The sequence below is a fragment of the Australozyma saopauloensis genome, chromosome 4 (assembly GCF_035610405.1).
Source record: "Australozyma saopauloensis chromosome 4, complete sequence".
Taxonomy (NCBI): Eukaryota; Fungi; Ascomycota; class Pichiomycetes; order Serinales; family Metschnikowiaceae; genus Australozyma; species Australozyma saopauloensis.
Window position 1 is genome coordinate 1,236,669 of NC_086134.1, and position 13,604 is coordinate 1,250,272.

The 13,604-nt window shown below is 49.1% G+C and overlaps 5 protein-coding genes across 5 annotated transcripts; 3 read left to right on the forward strand and 2 right to left on the reverse strand.

Annotated features, from left to right (window-relative positions):
- Window positions 1-632: 632 nt before the first annotated feature.
- PUMCH_003596 (uncharacterized protein) lies at window positions 633-1,736 on the reverse strand (the record flags this gene model as incomplete). Its single annotated transcript, XM_063022558.1, has 1 exon — window positions 633-1,736. One exon carries the CDS (start codon window positions 1,734-1,736, stop codon window positions 633-635), a length of 1,104 nt encoding a protein of 367 aa, XP_062878628.1.
- A 986-nt stretch (window positions 1,737-2,722) lies between these two features.
- PUMCH_003597 (uncharacterized protein) lies at window positions 2,723-5,746 on the forward strand (the record flags this gene model as incomplete). Its single annotated transcript, XM_063022559.1, has 1 exon — window positions 2,723-5,746. One exon carries the CDS (start codon window positions 2,723-2,725, stop codon window positions 5,744-5,746), a length of 3,024 nt encoding a protein of 1,007 aa, XP_062878629.1.
- Window positions 5,747-7,125: 1,379 nt separating this feature from the next.
- On the forward strand, window positions 7,126-8,052 carry PUMCH_003598 (uncharacterized protein; the record flags this gene model as incomplete). The annotated part of the gene is made up of 1 exon (XM_063022560.1): window positions 7,126-8,052. The coding sequence occupies one exon, from the start codon at window positions 7,126-7,128 to the stop codon at window positions 8,050-8,052; it is 927 nt and encodes a 308-aa protein (XP_062878630.1).
- Window positions 8,053-8,356: 304 nt separating this feature from the next.
- Window positions 8,357-9,454, reverse strand: PUMCH_003599 (uncharacterized protein; the record flags this gene model as incomplete). The annotated part of the gene is made up of 1 exon (XM_063022561.1): window positions 8,357-9,454. One exon carries the CDS (start codon window positions 9,452-9,454, stop codon window positions 8,357-8,359), a length of 1,098 nt encoding a protein of 365 aa, XP_062878631.1.
- Window positions 9,455-10,245: 791 nt separating this feature from the next.
- On the forward strand, window positions 10,246-11,862 carry PUMCH_003600 (uncharacterized protein; the record flags this gene model as incomplete). The annotated part of the gene is made up of 1 exon (XM_063022562.1): window positions 10,246-11,862. The coding sequence occupies one exon, from the start codon at window positions 10,246-10,248 to the stop codon at window positions 11,860-11,862; it is 1,617 nt and encodes a 538-aa protein (XP_062878632.1).
- Window positions 11,863-13,604: the final 1,742 nt, after the last annotated feature.

Consider the following 13,604-nt stretch of genomic DNA (forward strand, 5'->3'; position numbering starts at 1 on the left):
GATAGGTAATGCTCTGTGACAATTGAAAACGGAGTGAAACAGGGGGATGAGAAGGGTTCTAATATTGAACTTTATTCTTATTTTTTACTTATTTACCCCTTTCCTTTTAGATCTTTAATATTGGAATGTTATTGGAATGTTAGTTTTTGGAATTGCATTTGAGTACGAGTTCAATGGAATCTCTTTGTCACTATAGCATTGTTTCCCTGTGAGTAAGGAAAAAATTCCAAAAACAAATTTTTTATAATTCGGATTGTCACAAAAATGCTTGCAGTCGGTCGGTTGAATTTAATTCATACCTTGGACTCTACAACCCTACTACGTAAATACTCTACCCAAGCATGGCATTTTTTTCGTTCAGGACTTACTCAAAAGCAATTCACGCAGTCGACGAGTTTCTCGCCAGCATAATTGAGTTCAGTCAAAAAAACAACTTAGTTTCTCACTTGACGCTTTTTTGAGAATAAAACGTATGCGACATTCCTATTTTCAATAGCTCAAGCTTCTGAATTCCAGAAGTGAATTTAAAAAACACTTTCAAGTTCTTACTACATCACGAAAATCACTTTCACATCTCACTACATTGCAAATCCCCATGGAACTCTATGACTGATACACTATATGACTTGCAACTACTTTTTCAAGATGGTAATGACATCCTCATCCTGCAACGGATGAGACAAACCAACAATCTGCGGCTGGTGCTTCACAGAGGTACCAAACACCACCGCGTTTCTGAAATCCTCCACCAACGACTTGTGGATGGAGTTACAGAAGTCCTCCACCGAACATCTATCGTTACGCAACACCACAGGCTCGTTGAAGTCGGGTAGCTTACCCTTGGGCTTGGTGTACACTCTGACCAACTTCAAGCGGCTCCACATCATCTCCAACAAGTCGTCCAAGTTCCAGCCGTTACCGGACGAAATGGGGATGGCGTTGGGGATCTTGTAAAGCAAGTCAAGCTCCTCGATGGAGAAAGAGTCGATTTTGTTCAACACGTAGATGGCAGGAATGTATCTTCTGGACTTGGCCTCGATGGCATCGATCAAGTCGTCGACGGTGGCATCGCACCGGAACGCAATGTTGGCAGAGTTGATCTTATACTCCGACATGACCGCCTTGATCTCTCCGTCGTCCAAGTGGGTCAAGGGCGACGTGGTGGTGATGTTGATACCTCCACGCTCCTTCTTGTTGATGACAATGTTGGGAGGTTCTTTGTTGATTCTGATACCCACACCCTCCAACTCCTTCTCGATGATCTGTTTGTGCTGCAATGGCTTGTTGACATCAAGCACCAAGAACAACAAATTGACGGATCTGGCCACAGCAATGACCTGACGACCTCTACCTTTACCATCCTTGGCACCTTCAATGATACCAGGAAGATCCAACATCTGGATCTTGGCACCCTTATATTTGATGACACCCGGAACCGTGGTCAAGGTTGTGAACTCGTACGCAGCCGCTTCGGAGTGGGTTCCGGTAAGTTTCGATAAAAGCGTCGATTTTCCCACGGACGGAAAACCCACAAATCCAATGGTGGCCACACCGGTACGGGCCACATCGAACCCGGCACCGCCTCCACCTCCACCGCCGGTGGAGTCTGACAAGAGTTCTCTTCTTAGTTTGGCGAGTTTGGCCTTTAGTTGGCCCAAATGGAACGAGGTAGCCTTGTTCTTCTGTGTTTTGGCCATCTCATCCTCGATGGCCTTGATTTTTTCTACGGTGGTCATGGTGGGCGTAGAGCACAGTAACTTTTACACTTTGGGAGATGGTCTAGACTAGGGGAGGGGGAGTATTTCGGTTTGGGTGGAAAAGAGAAGTGCAATGCTTCTGAAAAAAAAATGTGGTGGGTGCAGGAATTTGCAGCCAGACAGTGAAGGAGAAAAGGTGGAGGAGAGAGAGGAATGGTGGGAGGAGGTTGGACGGGTGAAGCTGGTTTTGGATTGAGTTTCTGGGAATTATATATTTTTTTTGGTTTCGGGTTGCTGGTGTTGGTATTGGGTTGATGGTGTTGGATAGAAAGAGATGGTAGATTCTATATGTATTATTGTTCTATGGGAAATGAGTTGACCGAGAAGGAGTTTCAATTTTTTTTCCTGTTCTTGAGTCGTGTTTTGAATTTGCTTGATATACTTTTAGGCACTTTACTCTGCAATTTGGTCTCCTGCCTTTTCATTAGTGGAGATGGGCCTACAAGTCAAACGAGATAGAATAAGAAACACTCATTCATACAACTCGAAATTTTTATCATTTACACAATTTACAGTTTATGATGTAGTCGTCACTGGAAATCAGCCCAAACATTCACCTCTACTGAACCCATAATGCACAGCAAACGACGATGAGAACCCAAGACAACAATCAAAAGAACCAACGCACGCAAACCGAAACAAAGAAACAGTAAACTGGACAGAAAGTAAAAAAAAAAGATCAACGAAAAAGAAAGAAAATAAGAACAGTAACCTAATTGTTCCTTCTCCCTCAGCTCACATCTTCCTACAGAACCTCACCCAAACAAGGATAAACCACCCCGCCAAAGAACCCAGCCTGAAAAAACAGCCAATAACTATCCGACGCAATTTCGTCGAAAACCATTTCCCCCAATACCACCCACTCTCCCCAACTACTCTCGTTTTTTGTCATCGCTCCTGCACACCACCCAGCCCACCTCACTAGGTGAAAAATTCCCCCATATCCACTGTCAGACACCACAAAAATGGCGAAAAAAGGTAAAAAATCCGCCAACTGGGACGACGATGAAGACATGTACGAGCAGGCGCCCGCCGAGGACTTCGGCGCCGACGTCTCTGAGTCTCCAGCGCCCGAAGAGGCCCAAGAACCCGCTTCCACCGACTTTTTGAGCTCCATCAGAAGCTCCAAACAGAAGAAGCAGGCCAAGGAACAGGAGGAAAAGGACAAGAAGGACGGCCCCAAGTTGTTGTCGAAAAAAGAAAAGGAGAAGTTGAAGAAGGAGGCCGAGAAGTTGGCCAAGAAGGAGGCCGCCAACAAGAAGAAGGCCGACCAGGCCGCCAAGAAGGAACAGATCAAGGAGGCCAACAAGAAAAACGCCGCCTCCAACTTGGAGAAGAAGGAGGCCAGTGCCTCTGCTGAAAGCCCCGAGCCTCTGGCTGCGGCCGATGCCGATGCTGCTCCTAAGGCTGCTCCTGCTAAGAAGGGTAAGAAGGCTCCTGCCGGTCTTGCTGCCTTGAAGCGTCAGCTTGAGTTGAAGAAGCAGATGGAGGACGAGCAGAAGCGTTACGAGGAGGAGGAAGAACAACGTAGAGTCGAGGAGGAGCAGGCCCAGGCTGCGCAAGAGGCCGAGCAGGCCGCCGCCAAGGCCGCCAAGAAGGAGAAGGAGCGGTTGAGAAAGGAGCGCTTGAAGGCCGAGGGTAAGTTGTTGACCAAGAAGCAGAAGGAGGAGAAGCGTGCCCAAGAGCGTCGTCGTGAGTTGTTGTTGCAGTCTTCCAACGTCACCATCCGTGCGTTGGAGAAGAAGGACGGTGACCAGGAGGATGCCGAGGGTGAGAAGAAGCCCAAGAGAGTCGTCTACACCAAGAAGAAGTCCACCAAGCCAAAGACGTTCGAGCAGAAGCACACCAAACAGGCTGCTCCTGAAGAGAAGAAGGAGGAGGCCGAGGATGTGGTCGACGACTGGGAGGCTCTTTTGGAGGACGAGGACGCTGCCGAGGACTGGGAAACCTCCTTGCAGCAAGACGAGAAGGCCGACGAAGAGGACGTCGAGGAAGACGCTCAAGACGACGCCGATGAAGAAAACGATGATGACGCCGCCGTCAAGGCTGCCCAAGCCGCCGCTCAAGCTGCCGAGATTGCCCGTCTTGAGGCTGAAAAGGCCCGCCAACTCGAAGAGGAGAACGCCCGCAAGGCCGCCGAGGCCGAGGCTTTGGTCAAGAAGGCTCCTGCCACCTCCGACAAGGAGCTCAGATCTCCTATCTGTTGTATCTTGGGTCACGTCGATACCGGTAAGACCAAGTTGTTGGACAAGATCAGACAGACCAACGTCCAGGGTGGTGAGGCCGGTGGTATCACCCAACAAATCGGTGCCACCTACTTCCCAGTGGACGCCATCAAGCAAAAGACTGCAGTGATGGCCAAGTACGAGAAGGCCGTGTACGAGGTGCCCGGTCTTTTGATCATCGATACTCCAGGTCACGAGTCCTTCACCAACTTGAGATCGCGTGGTTCATCCTTGTGTAACATTGCCATTTTGGTCATCGATATCATGCACGGTTTGGAACAGCAAACGTTGGAGTCCATCAGATTGTTGAGAGACAGAAAGGCTCCTTTCATTGTCGCCTTGAACAAGATCGACAGATTGTACGACTGGAAGGCCACTCCTAATGAGTCTTTCCGTGGTTCCTACACCCAGCAAAGCAAGTCCGTCCAAGACGAGTTCATGACCAGATACGAACAGATCAAGGTCGCCTTGGCTGAGCAGGGATTGAACTCCGAGTTGTACTTCCAGAACAAGAACATGTCCAAGTACGTTTCCATTGTGCCTACGTCCGCCGTCACCGGTGAGGGTGTTCCTGATTTGTTGTGGTTGTTGCTCGAGTTGACCCAGAAGAGAATGTCCAAGCAGTTGATGTACTTGTCCAAGGTCGAGGCCACCATCTTGGAAGTCAAGGTTGTGGAGGGTTTCGGTTACACCATCGACGTTGTTTTGTCGAACGGTGTCTTGCGTGAAGGAGACCGTGTTGTTCTCTGTGGTTTGAATGGACCGATCGCCACAAATATCAGAGCGTTGCTTACGCCGCCACCATCGCGTGAGTTGCGTATCAAATCCGAATACATCCACCACAAGGAGGTCAAGGCCGCTTTGGGTGTCAAGATCGCTGCCAACGACTTGGAGAAGGCTGTTGCCGGTTCCCGGTTGATGGTTGTTGGCGACGACGACGACGAAGACGATCTCATGGAGGAGGTCATGGACGACTTGACCGGCTTGTTGGACTCCGTCGACAGCTCCGGTAAGGGTGTGGTTGTGCAAGCCTCCACGTTGGGATCGTTGGAGGCTCTTTTGGACTTCTTGAAGGACATGAAGATTCCAGTGATGTCCATCGGCTTGGGTCCCGTCTACAAGAGAGACGTGATGAAGGCCACCACGATGTTGGAGAAGGCGCCCGAGTTGGCCATCATGTTGTGTTTCGACGTGAAGGTTGACAAGGAGGCCGAGCAATACGCCGAGGAGCAACACATCAAGATCTTCAACGCCGACATCATCTACCACTTGTTCGACCAGTTCACAGCATACCAAGCTAAGTTGCTCGAGCAGCGTCGTAAGGACTTCTTGGAGTACGCGGTGATGCCATGTGTGTTGAAGACCATCCAGATCATCAACAAGAGAAACCCAATGATCATTGGTGTGGATGTCATGGAGGGAGCCGTCCGTATCGGAACGCCTATCTGTGCGGTGCGCAGAGAGCCCGGCTCTTCCGTTCCAAACGTGCTTGTGTTGGGTAGAGTGTCCTCGTTGGAGGTGAACCACAAGTCTGTGGACATTGTCAAGAAGGGACAAACGGCTGCCGGTGTTGCCATGAGATTGGAAAACCCAAGTGCCGCCCAGCCTACGTGGGGCCGTCATGTCGATGAGACCGACAACTTGTACTCTTTGATTTCGAGAAAGTCGATTGACACGTTGAAGGACCCTGCGTTCAGAGACACTGTTTCGAGGGACGACTGGTTGTTGATCAAGAAGTTGAAGCCTGTATTCGACATTAAGTAAATTTAGTAGTCGAACAATGAGATATATTGCATGGTGAAGTGATGTAGCGCCGGGAAAAGTCTTGCAGAAAGGGTAAAGCCAATGGAAAGTACGGTAATGCTTTAATCAGTTCAGAATAAATCAGAAACATGAGAATGTTTGTTGGCGAAGGTGAATTCCAGTGTTAGTGTTAACTCTGGATGTATTGTGAGCTTAGAGAGGTAGACCACAAAGCGAAAGCTGAAAGAAAGAAAACCGAAGAAAATATAAATTCCGAAACCAAAATACAACATATAAAATACGAAATACAAAATTCTTGTTCCTTATACCATTCTACAGATACTTCTACAGTACACACCATACAAGCACACCACCCAAAAGTAGCAGCCCATAAACCAAACCAAACCTGACAAACCAAAAGAAAAAAAAATCACACACACTGAACAACCCAAAATACCCAATATATATATCCACCAAGACATCCTCCACCTCCCATATTCTCTCCCCCATTTCCTTCCCCCGGCCCCTATGCCGTCCCTCACCTCACCCACCCAATCATCTCCATCTCTTCTCCAATCACCAACCACCAATGCAAGACTTACCGCCCATCGGAGGCTACGAGCCCGTTCAATGGAAGAGAAACTTGCCCTCGCGCGGCTTCAGAGGCAGTGTCTATTTCTGGGGCATCCTGGGCCTCATGGCGTTCGGCTTCTACCGCTTCTACAAGGGTGTCGATGAACAACGAGAACTCTCGCGCGAGAGACAGTGGGCGCGCTTCAATCTCGAGCCCTTGTTGCGTGCGGAGGAGGACAGACACCTTGCGCGCCGGTACTTTGCGGAGATGCGCAGACAGCTGGTGGTGGCCGAGTCCATGAGTGCTGAGGACAGGGCCAAGTTCGAGGAGCCCATTTACAACGACAAGAGCAAGACGAGGTTTCCACGGTACACTGCGGGTCTCAGTCCTGCCGAGCGCTAGGAGATCATGGTACCTATCATAAAGTACAGTGGAGTGACAGTACAGTGGAGTGACAGTACAGTTGAGAGGTACAGTGGTAAAGTAAAAGATACAGGGGTAAAGTAAAGAGATACAAAAATAAAGAGTAGCTAACGGTATCTTGTTTCATTCTCACAGACTCCACTCATCCCATCAGACGGTGCTTGCACTGACGTAGCCTATGGCAACAGATACATTCAATATATAAAGATATAAGAGCCCCCAAGACGGGCAGCATAACATTCGCAGCGTAAAAAACAGACACCTAACCAATCATTTCCCTTTTCCTCTTTTTCTTTTTTTTAATTTCCTTTTCCTTCTTTCTTTTCTCTCTTCATTGCTTAGTACTTATTATTACTCACTACGCAATTTCCAGATCCCTTATCGCATACTGCCTTTTCCCCCAATGACCACCAAAATCGCCGCCGCACACCAGGTCCACCAAATCTTGGCCGACTACGACTACTTCCTCTTCGACTGCGACGGCGTCATCTGGTTGGGCGACCACATCTTGCCCCATGTGGTGGAAACGTTGGCGCTCTTGAAGAAACACAACAAGACCGTTTTTTTCGTGACAAACAACTCGTCCAAGGCACGTGACGACTACTTGGAGAAGTTCCAGAAACTCGGAATCCCCGACGTCGACAAAACGGAGGTCTTTGGCTCCTCCTATGCGCTGGCCGTCTATGTCGAGAAGATCTTGAAGCTTCCCAAGGACAAAAAGGTGTGGGTTTTGGGCGAGGCCGGTATTGAGAAGGAGCTCCGCGCGTTGGGCTACACGACTTTGGGCGGCACTGATCCGGCGCTTGTTGCTGATGGGCTTAAGTTCGATGCTAGCCATCCGGCACTTACGCAGTTGGATCCGGACGTGGGCGCTGTGGTGGCCGGTTTGTCGCTCAATATCAACTACTTGAAGCTTTCGGCCACGTTGCAGTACTTGCTCAAGGATAACAAGACCATTCCGTTCATTGCTACCAACATCGACCTGACGTTCCCCTCCAAGGGCATGCTCTTGATTGGTGCGGGCTCCATCATCGAGACCGTTTCCTTTGCGAGCGGCAGACAGCCCGATGCCATCTGTGGCAAGCCCAACTTGTCGATGATGAACTCCATCAAGGCCGATTGTCCTGGCTTGAAGGAGAACCCCAAGAGAGGTCTCATGGTGGGCGACCGGTTGAACACCGACATGAAGTTTGGCCGCGACGGTGGTCTCGACACGCTTTTGGTGCTTACGGGTATCGAGAAGGAGGAGGTTGTCAAGGCGCTTCCTTCGGAGACTGCTCCCACTTACTATGCGGACAAGTTGGGTGACTTTTTTGAGCTCTTGCAGTAGACATAGATTGATAGATTATAGATATTAGACCTTAGATTGTTACATGTGTTTTTGTTGTAGAGCAGTGCACTTGTTCAGTACTTTCTTTTGACTGGATTGAGTTGTAACTTAGCTGACAGAGTTGCAACTTTGGCGAGGAAAAGCTACAATTGAATTTCCGAAGATTCGAAATGATAAAATCTGATTCTCCAATTGAATTAAGAACCATCTTCACGGTGATGTACTTTCAGTACATCCCATTGAAGGTCTACACAGTGCTAACACATTATGGATTCAAAGTAATTACAAACCGGGGACAGTCCCATTAGATAACGTTCTTGGCCTTCAAGATCTCGGCAATCAAAATACCAGAGCCGGCGGCACCAATGATGGTGTTGTGCGACAACACAACCATCTTGAAGTCCAACAAGGGATCTTCTCTGACACGGCCAACAGAAACACCGTAGCCGGCATCTCTGTCCCTGTCCAATCTAGGCTGTGGTCTGTTGTTTTCCTCCAACACATGGATGGTTTGCTTGGGGGCAGACGAGCAGCCCAACTTGGAGGCATCACAGACATAGTCTCTCAAGGCAGCCTTGACCTCATCGACAGAAGGGGCAGGTCTGTTCTTAAATCTGAAGGAGACACATGCAGTGTGGCCGTCGCTGACAGCAACACGAGTACACTGGGCGGAGACCTTCATGTCCTCGAATGGCAAGGGCTCGAAGGTCTTGCCGTCCGCGGAGATGTTACCCAAGATCTTACGGGTCTCCCACTCGAGCTTGTCCTCTTCGCCGCCGATGTAGGGCACGATGTTGTCCAAGATGTCGATACCGGAGACACCAGGGGAGAAACCGGCGCCGGAGATGGCCTGCAAGGTGGTGGCGGTGACGGCGTCAATGGGGCCGAATTTTTCGACCAATGGCTTGAATGGAGCCACCAAGCCGGCGGTGGAGCAGTTGGAGATGCACACCAAGAAACCAGGCTTCTTCTCGCCCTTGGCGACGGCCTCTTTGACTCTGTTCTCAACCACAGACAAGTGCTCTGGGTTGACAATTGGCACCACCAAAGGCACGTCAGCCTCACGACGGTAGTTCTTGGCATTGGAGATCACAGCCAAGCCTGCCTCGACGAAAGCCTTTTCGATTTCGCCAGCGTAGTCGGCGTCCAAACCAGAAAACACAACGTCACACTCAAGGAAGTTGCCCTCGGGCTTACACTCCTGGACCACGACCTCCTTGGCGGAGTCTGGCATGAGAGCGGTCTGTTTCCAGGTGACGGCGTCTTTGTAGGCCTTGCCAGCGGATCTTGGAGAGGCACCCAAGGCATGGATTTCGAAGTCGGGGTGGTTTTGCAACAAAAGAATGAAGCGCTGGCCGACAGAGCCGGTAGCGCCGAGAACACCTGCTTTTTTGAGGGCCATTTTGGACGGATGTGGGTGGAGTTAGGGGGGAATAGGTGTGGTTGGAAAGTGAAAAATTATGGGATTGAGTCATGCGGGTATGCAGGTGATCTCAGGTGATAGCGATCTGGAAGAGAGAGAATAAAGTAAGGAGTGATGAAGTGTTGAAGTGATGAAGGGGAGGGAAAAGTGAGATTAGGAATTTTGAGAAGTTTTAATTTTTGCGTTTGTATGGGTCCTGGAACGGATGACTCCAGAGTATTGTTAAATGAGAATAGGTAGGTGGATAGATTGGAGTGACTCTTGGTGAACTATATGTATCAGTGAATTCTGTATTTGTGGATTTTGTTTTAATTCAAAATGTTTCATTCAAACTGTCTTATTTTTAACTGTTTCATTGGTTTCGGTCCGGCTCTTTTAGTGCAAGAATGTTCTGAATGGTTACTGAGTATTGTAGTCAGTCAGACCATAGACCAGTAAACATACACCTTTCAGATGGGATTTCGAAATCAAGCAAAATCAATTTTTTTCGAACAAAAGAATCCCTCCTAATTGAATGTCTTCAATATTCCCAGTCCCTCTTCTCTCTCATCTAGTTCCCATTACTCCATCACTCCAACCATAACCAAAGAAGGCCAATTTCCCCAAAAGAAATCTTTCAAAAGCCAAAATAAACTCTCCCCCAAATAAAATTATCACCTCTTTTTTTAAATTCCCGCCCTGCTCCACTTTTTCACCGCACCCCCCATCTCCACACTATTCACGCGTATCTACTCCAACCTCCACCTTTTTCCAACCACATCTCCCCCAAAATGGTCAACACAGACTTCGAGAAGATCTATCTCAACGAGTCGCGATTAAGTGGCCGCATGAGAATCGCCGACAGCGGCTTGGGCTGGAAAATCACCGCCAGCGGCGCCTCCACAAAACCATTCTTATTGCCCTCCGAAGAGATTTTGGCCGCTCTGTGGTCTCGCGGCTCGCGCGGGTACGAACTACGTGTGCAGACGAAGAACCAGGGCGTGGTGCGGCTCGACGGGTTTGAGGGCGAGGATTTCGCGAAAATGAAGCAGGAGCTCCAGAGCAATTTCCACTTTGCGTTGGAACACAAGGAGCACTCGTTGAGGGGCTGGAACTGGGGTAACGCCGACTTGGCGCGCAACGAGTTGGTGTTCCAGTACAACAACAAGCCCAACTTCGAGATTCCGTACTCGGACATTGCCAACTCCAACCTCACCGGTAAAAACGAGGTCGCGGTCGAGTTGGCCTTGGGCTCCGAGAAGGCCGGCGACGAGATGGTCGAGATGCGCTTGTACGTGCCGGGAACGGTCGAGAACGAGACCACCAAGACCGTCACCAACGAGGACGGCAGCGAGAAGCAGGAGGAGGAAACAGAGGAGGTTTCTGCTGCTTCTGCCTTCTACGAACAACTTAAGGATAAGGCCAACATCGGACAGGTTGCCGGCGAGGCCATTGTGTCGTTCAGCGACGTGTTGTTCTTGACGCCTCGTGGCCGTTACGACATCGACATGTATGCTACGTCGTTGAGATTGAGAGGTAAGACGTATGACTATAAGATCCAGTTCAAGCAGATCGAGCGTATTTTCTCCTTGCCCAAGCCCGACGACGTGCACCACCTCATTGTTCTACAGATCGACCCTCCGTTGAGACAGGGCCAGACAAAGTATCCGTTCCTTGTGTTGCAGTTCTCCAGAGAGGAGGAGACCGAGTTGGAGTTGAACCTCTCGGACGAGGAGTTCGACCTGAAGTACAAGGACCGCTTGAAAAAGCTGTACGACCTGCAAACACACTTGGTCATGGCGCACTGCCTCAAGGGCTTGACGGAACGTCGTTTGATCGTTCCGGGCTCGTTCCAGTCGCGCTTCTTGCAAGCTGGTGTGTCGTGTTCGTTGAAGGCTTCTGAGGGCCACCTTTTCCCGCTCGACAGATGTTTCTTGTTCTTGACCAAACCCACCGTATACATTCCTTATTCTGAGGTCAGCAGTGTGACCATGTCGCGTACGTCCACTGGTCTTACGGCCTCGCGTACCTTCGACTTGGAGGTCAACTTGCGTGGCGGAAACCAGTCCCATGTCTTTGCTAACATCGACAAGGAGGAGCAGGAGACCATCGAGAGATACTGTCAGGAGAAGGGCTTGAGAATCAAGAACGAGGAGAAGATTGCAAAGGCCATGTTGGCCAAGGCCATGACCGGAGACGACGATGACGACGATGACGACGCCGATGTTGACATGGGTAGTGCAGCCGAGGAGGAGAGCGCGGACGACGATTTCGGCTCTGGCTCCGACTCTGATGTTGCCGAGGAGTTTGACTCCAATGCTTCTGCCTCAGACTCGGACGAGGAAATGGAGGATGCTGCAGGGAAGGAGAAGGACGATAGACCACCAAAAAAGAAGGTAAAGAACTAGAGATGTATTGTAATCAACGAGACAAAACGGGGTGTTTTATGAGAGAGAGCTAGATGTTCAATCAGTAAGACTACGAACTTAGATAATCTAGGGTCAGCAAGACCAGGAACGTAGATGTTTTTATTCCAATATGAACAGGAACGGAAAAATACAGACCACTTTCTTTTATATTTAGAATTGGTGTTTCACTACATTCATTGATATGAGCTACTTTCCCGTATTCTTGACACCAGAGCTAGCGGTTTGCTATAGCAATTGAGACAAACCCATTTTTCCGCGACAGCGTAGGGAGCCAAAAACGGTGAAATACTAGCACCTCCCGATTTAAGTATCTACATCTTGATTGACCAGATATGATAGAATGGGTACATGCATGGGACTGCCATGGTCATTCCAAACAAGTGACCCGAAACACCAAACCATTCCGAAGAACAAAACTGAAATAAAAATTACATCGCACTAATTAAGTCATTTGAATCATCCCAAACAACGAGGCCATCGAGTTTTGCAATCGCAAACCATAGAACAGGTCCGGCACACGAATTAGCCGAGAATCTCGCGAGATTCTTAAATCCCCCCAATCCAAATCGCTGTGTCATGCCACTAACACCAAAACGGCCGAATTGTCATGTTCCTGTTTCTGACGTCAGCGTCAGGATTGAACCCTGGCTAGTTTTTGCACTAATTAGACGTTGTACTGCAGGCAGACCGGCACTTCATGCATGTACTGAATCTAAGTCGCTCCACCTGCAGAAGCAAGAGGGTCCTCTCCTGATTAGGCTGCACCCTGTCCCAAAGCGGCTGCAGTGCCAGCGGTGGCTGCAACTGAACTGAAAATTCAATAAATTGGCCGGGAAATCCTGAAATTCGCAAGGCTGTTGCCTAGCACATATTTGATACTACTTGTAAGAAAGAGAATACCTCCCCAGAAAAGCCCAGCCACTCCGCTTTTCCCTGCCTTAAACCAGCCAGCCATACTCCTATCCAGATCCTATAACCTAATCGACACACATACCACAAATGTCTCAGACAATCTCATTGCCTTTGTCTGGACACAGTTTACTCGGAGAGCCTGTTCAGATGGATATACCCTCCAGATCTCCCAATAGACCGAAAGGCATGGTCATAGCTGGCCTAGACGTTAATGGAAAGTCCAATGAAGACGAGGTCTACGACGACATGTCATCTGGCGAATTTATAATGGATGGATACGACTCGCCTCGCGACTCTGTGTTTTCGCTCGAGGAGCCCTTTGGCTGCGCAAAAATGGACTTTGCCCGTCGAGACTCGGTGGATCTGATCGACTGTTCCGAAATCGACTTCTACCTAGACGAACTTCTGGATGCAGAGGTGTGTCAGATCGACGACTTGGTGTTTGTGATGCGGGAACACGACGAGCGGGATTGCGATCGGGTGAAGTATGTGACCATATGAGAGATGTCTGGTTCTAGCCAGCATTTGCCCAATGATTATGACCTACTTCTTTTCTGACCCGCACCGATGAATCCTACATTTCGGGAGGCCATGCGGCCTATTTATTACGTACTTTTAGTTTCCCCTTCTTTAATTGACACCCTTTATGATTTGACTGCTGAAACCTGGCCTTTCTTTGGTTTGAGTTGTATCCGTGCATATAGCCGCCGTGCTCAGACCGTTAAGATGTCTCGACACCACGAAATCTCAACGATTAAAACAAAGATGCGGATATTCAATTCGAATTTATGATACGAATGTCTTCAAAT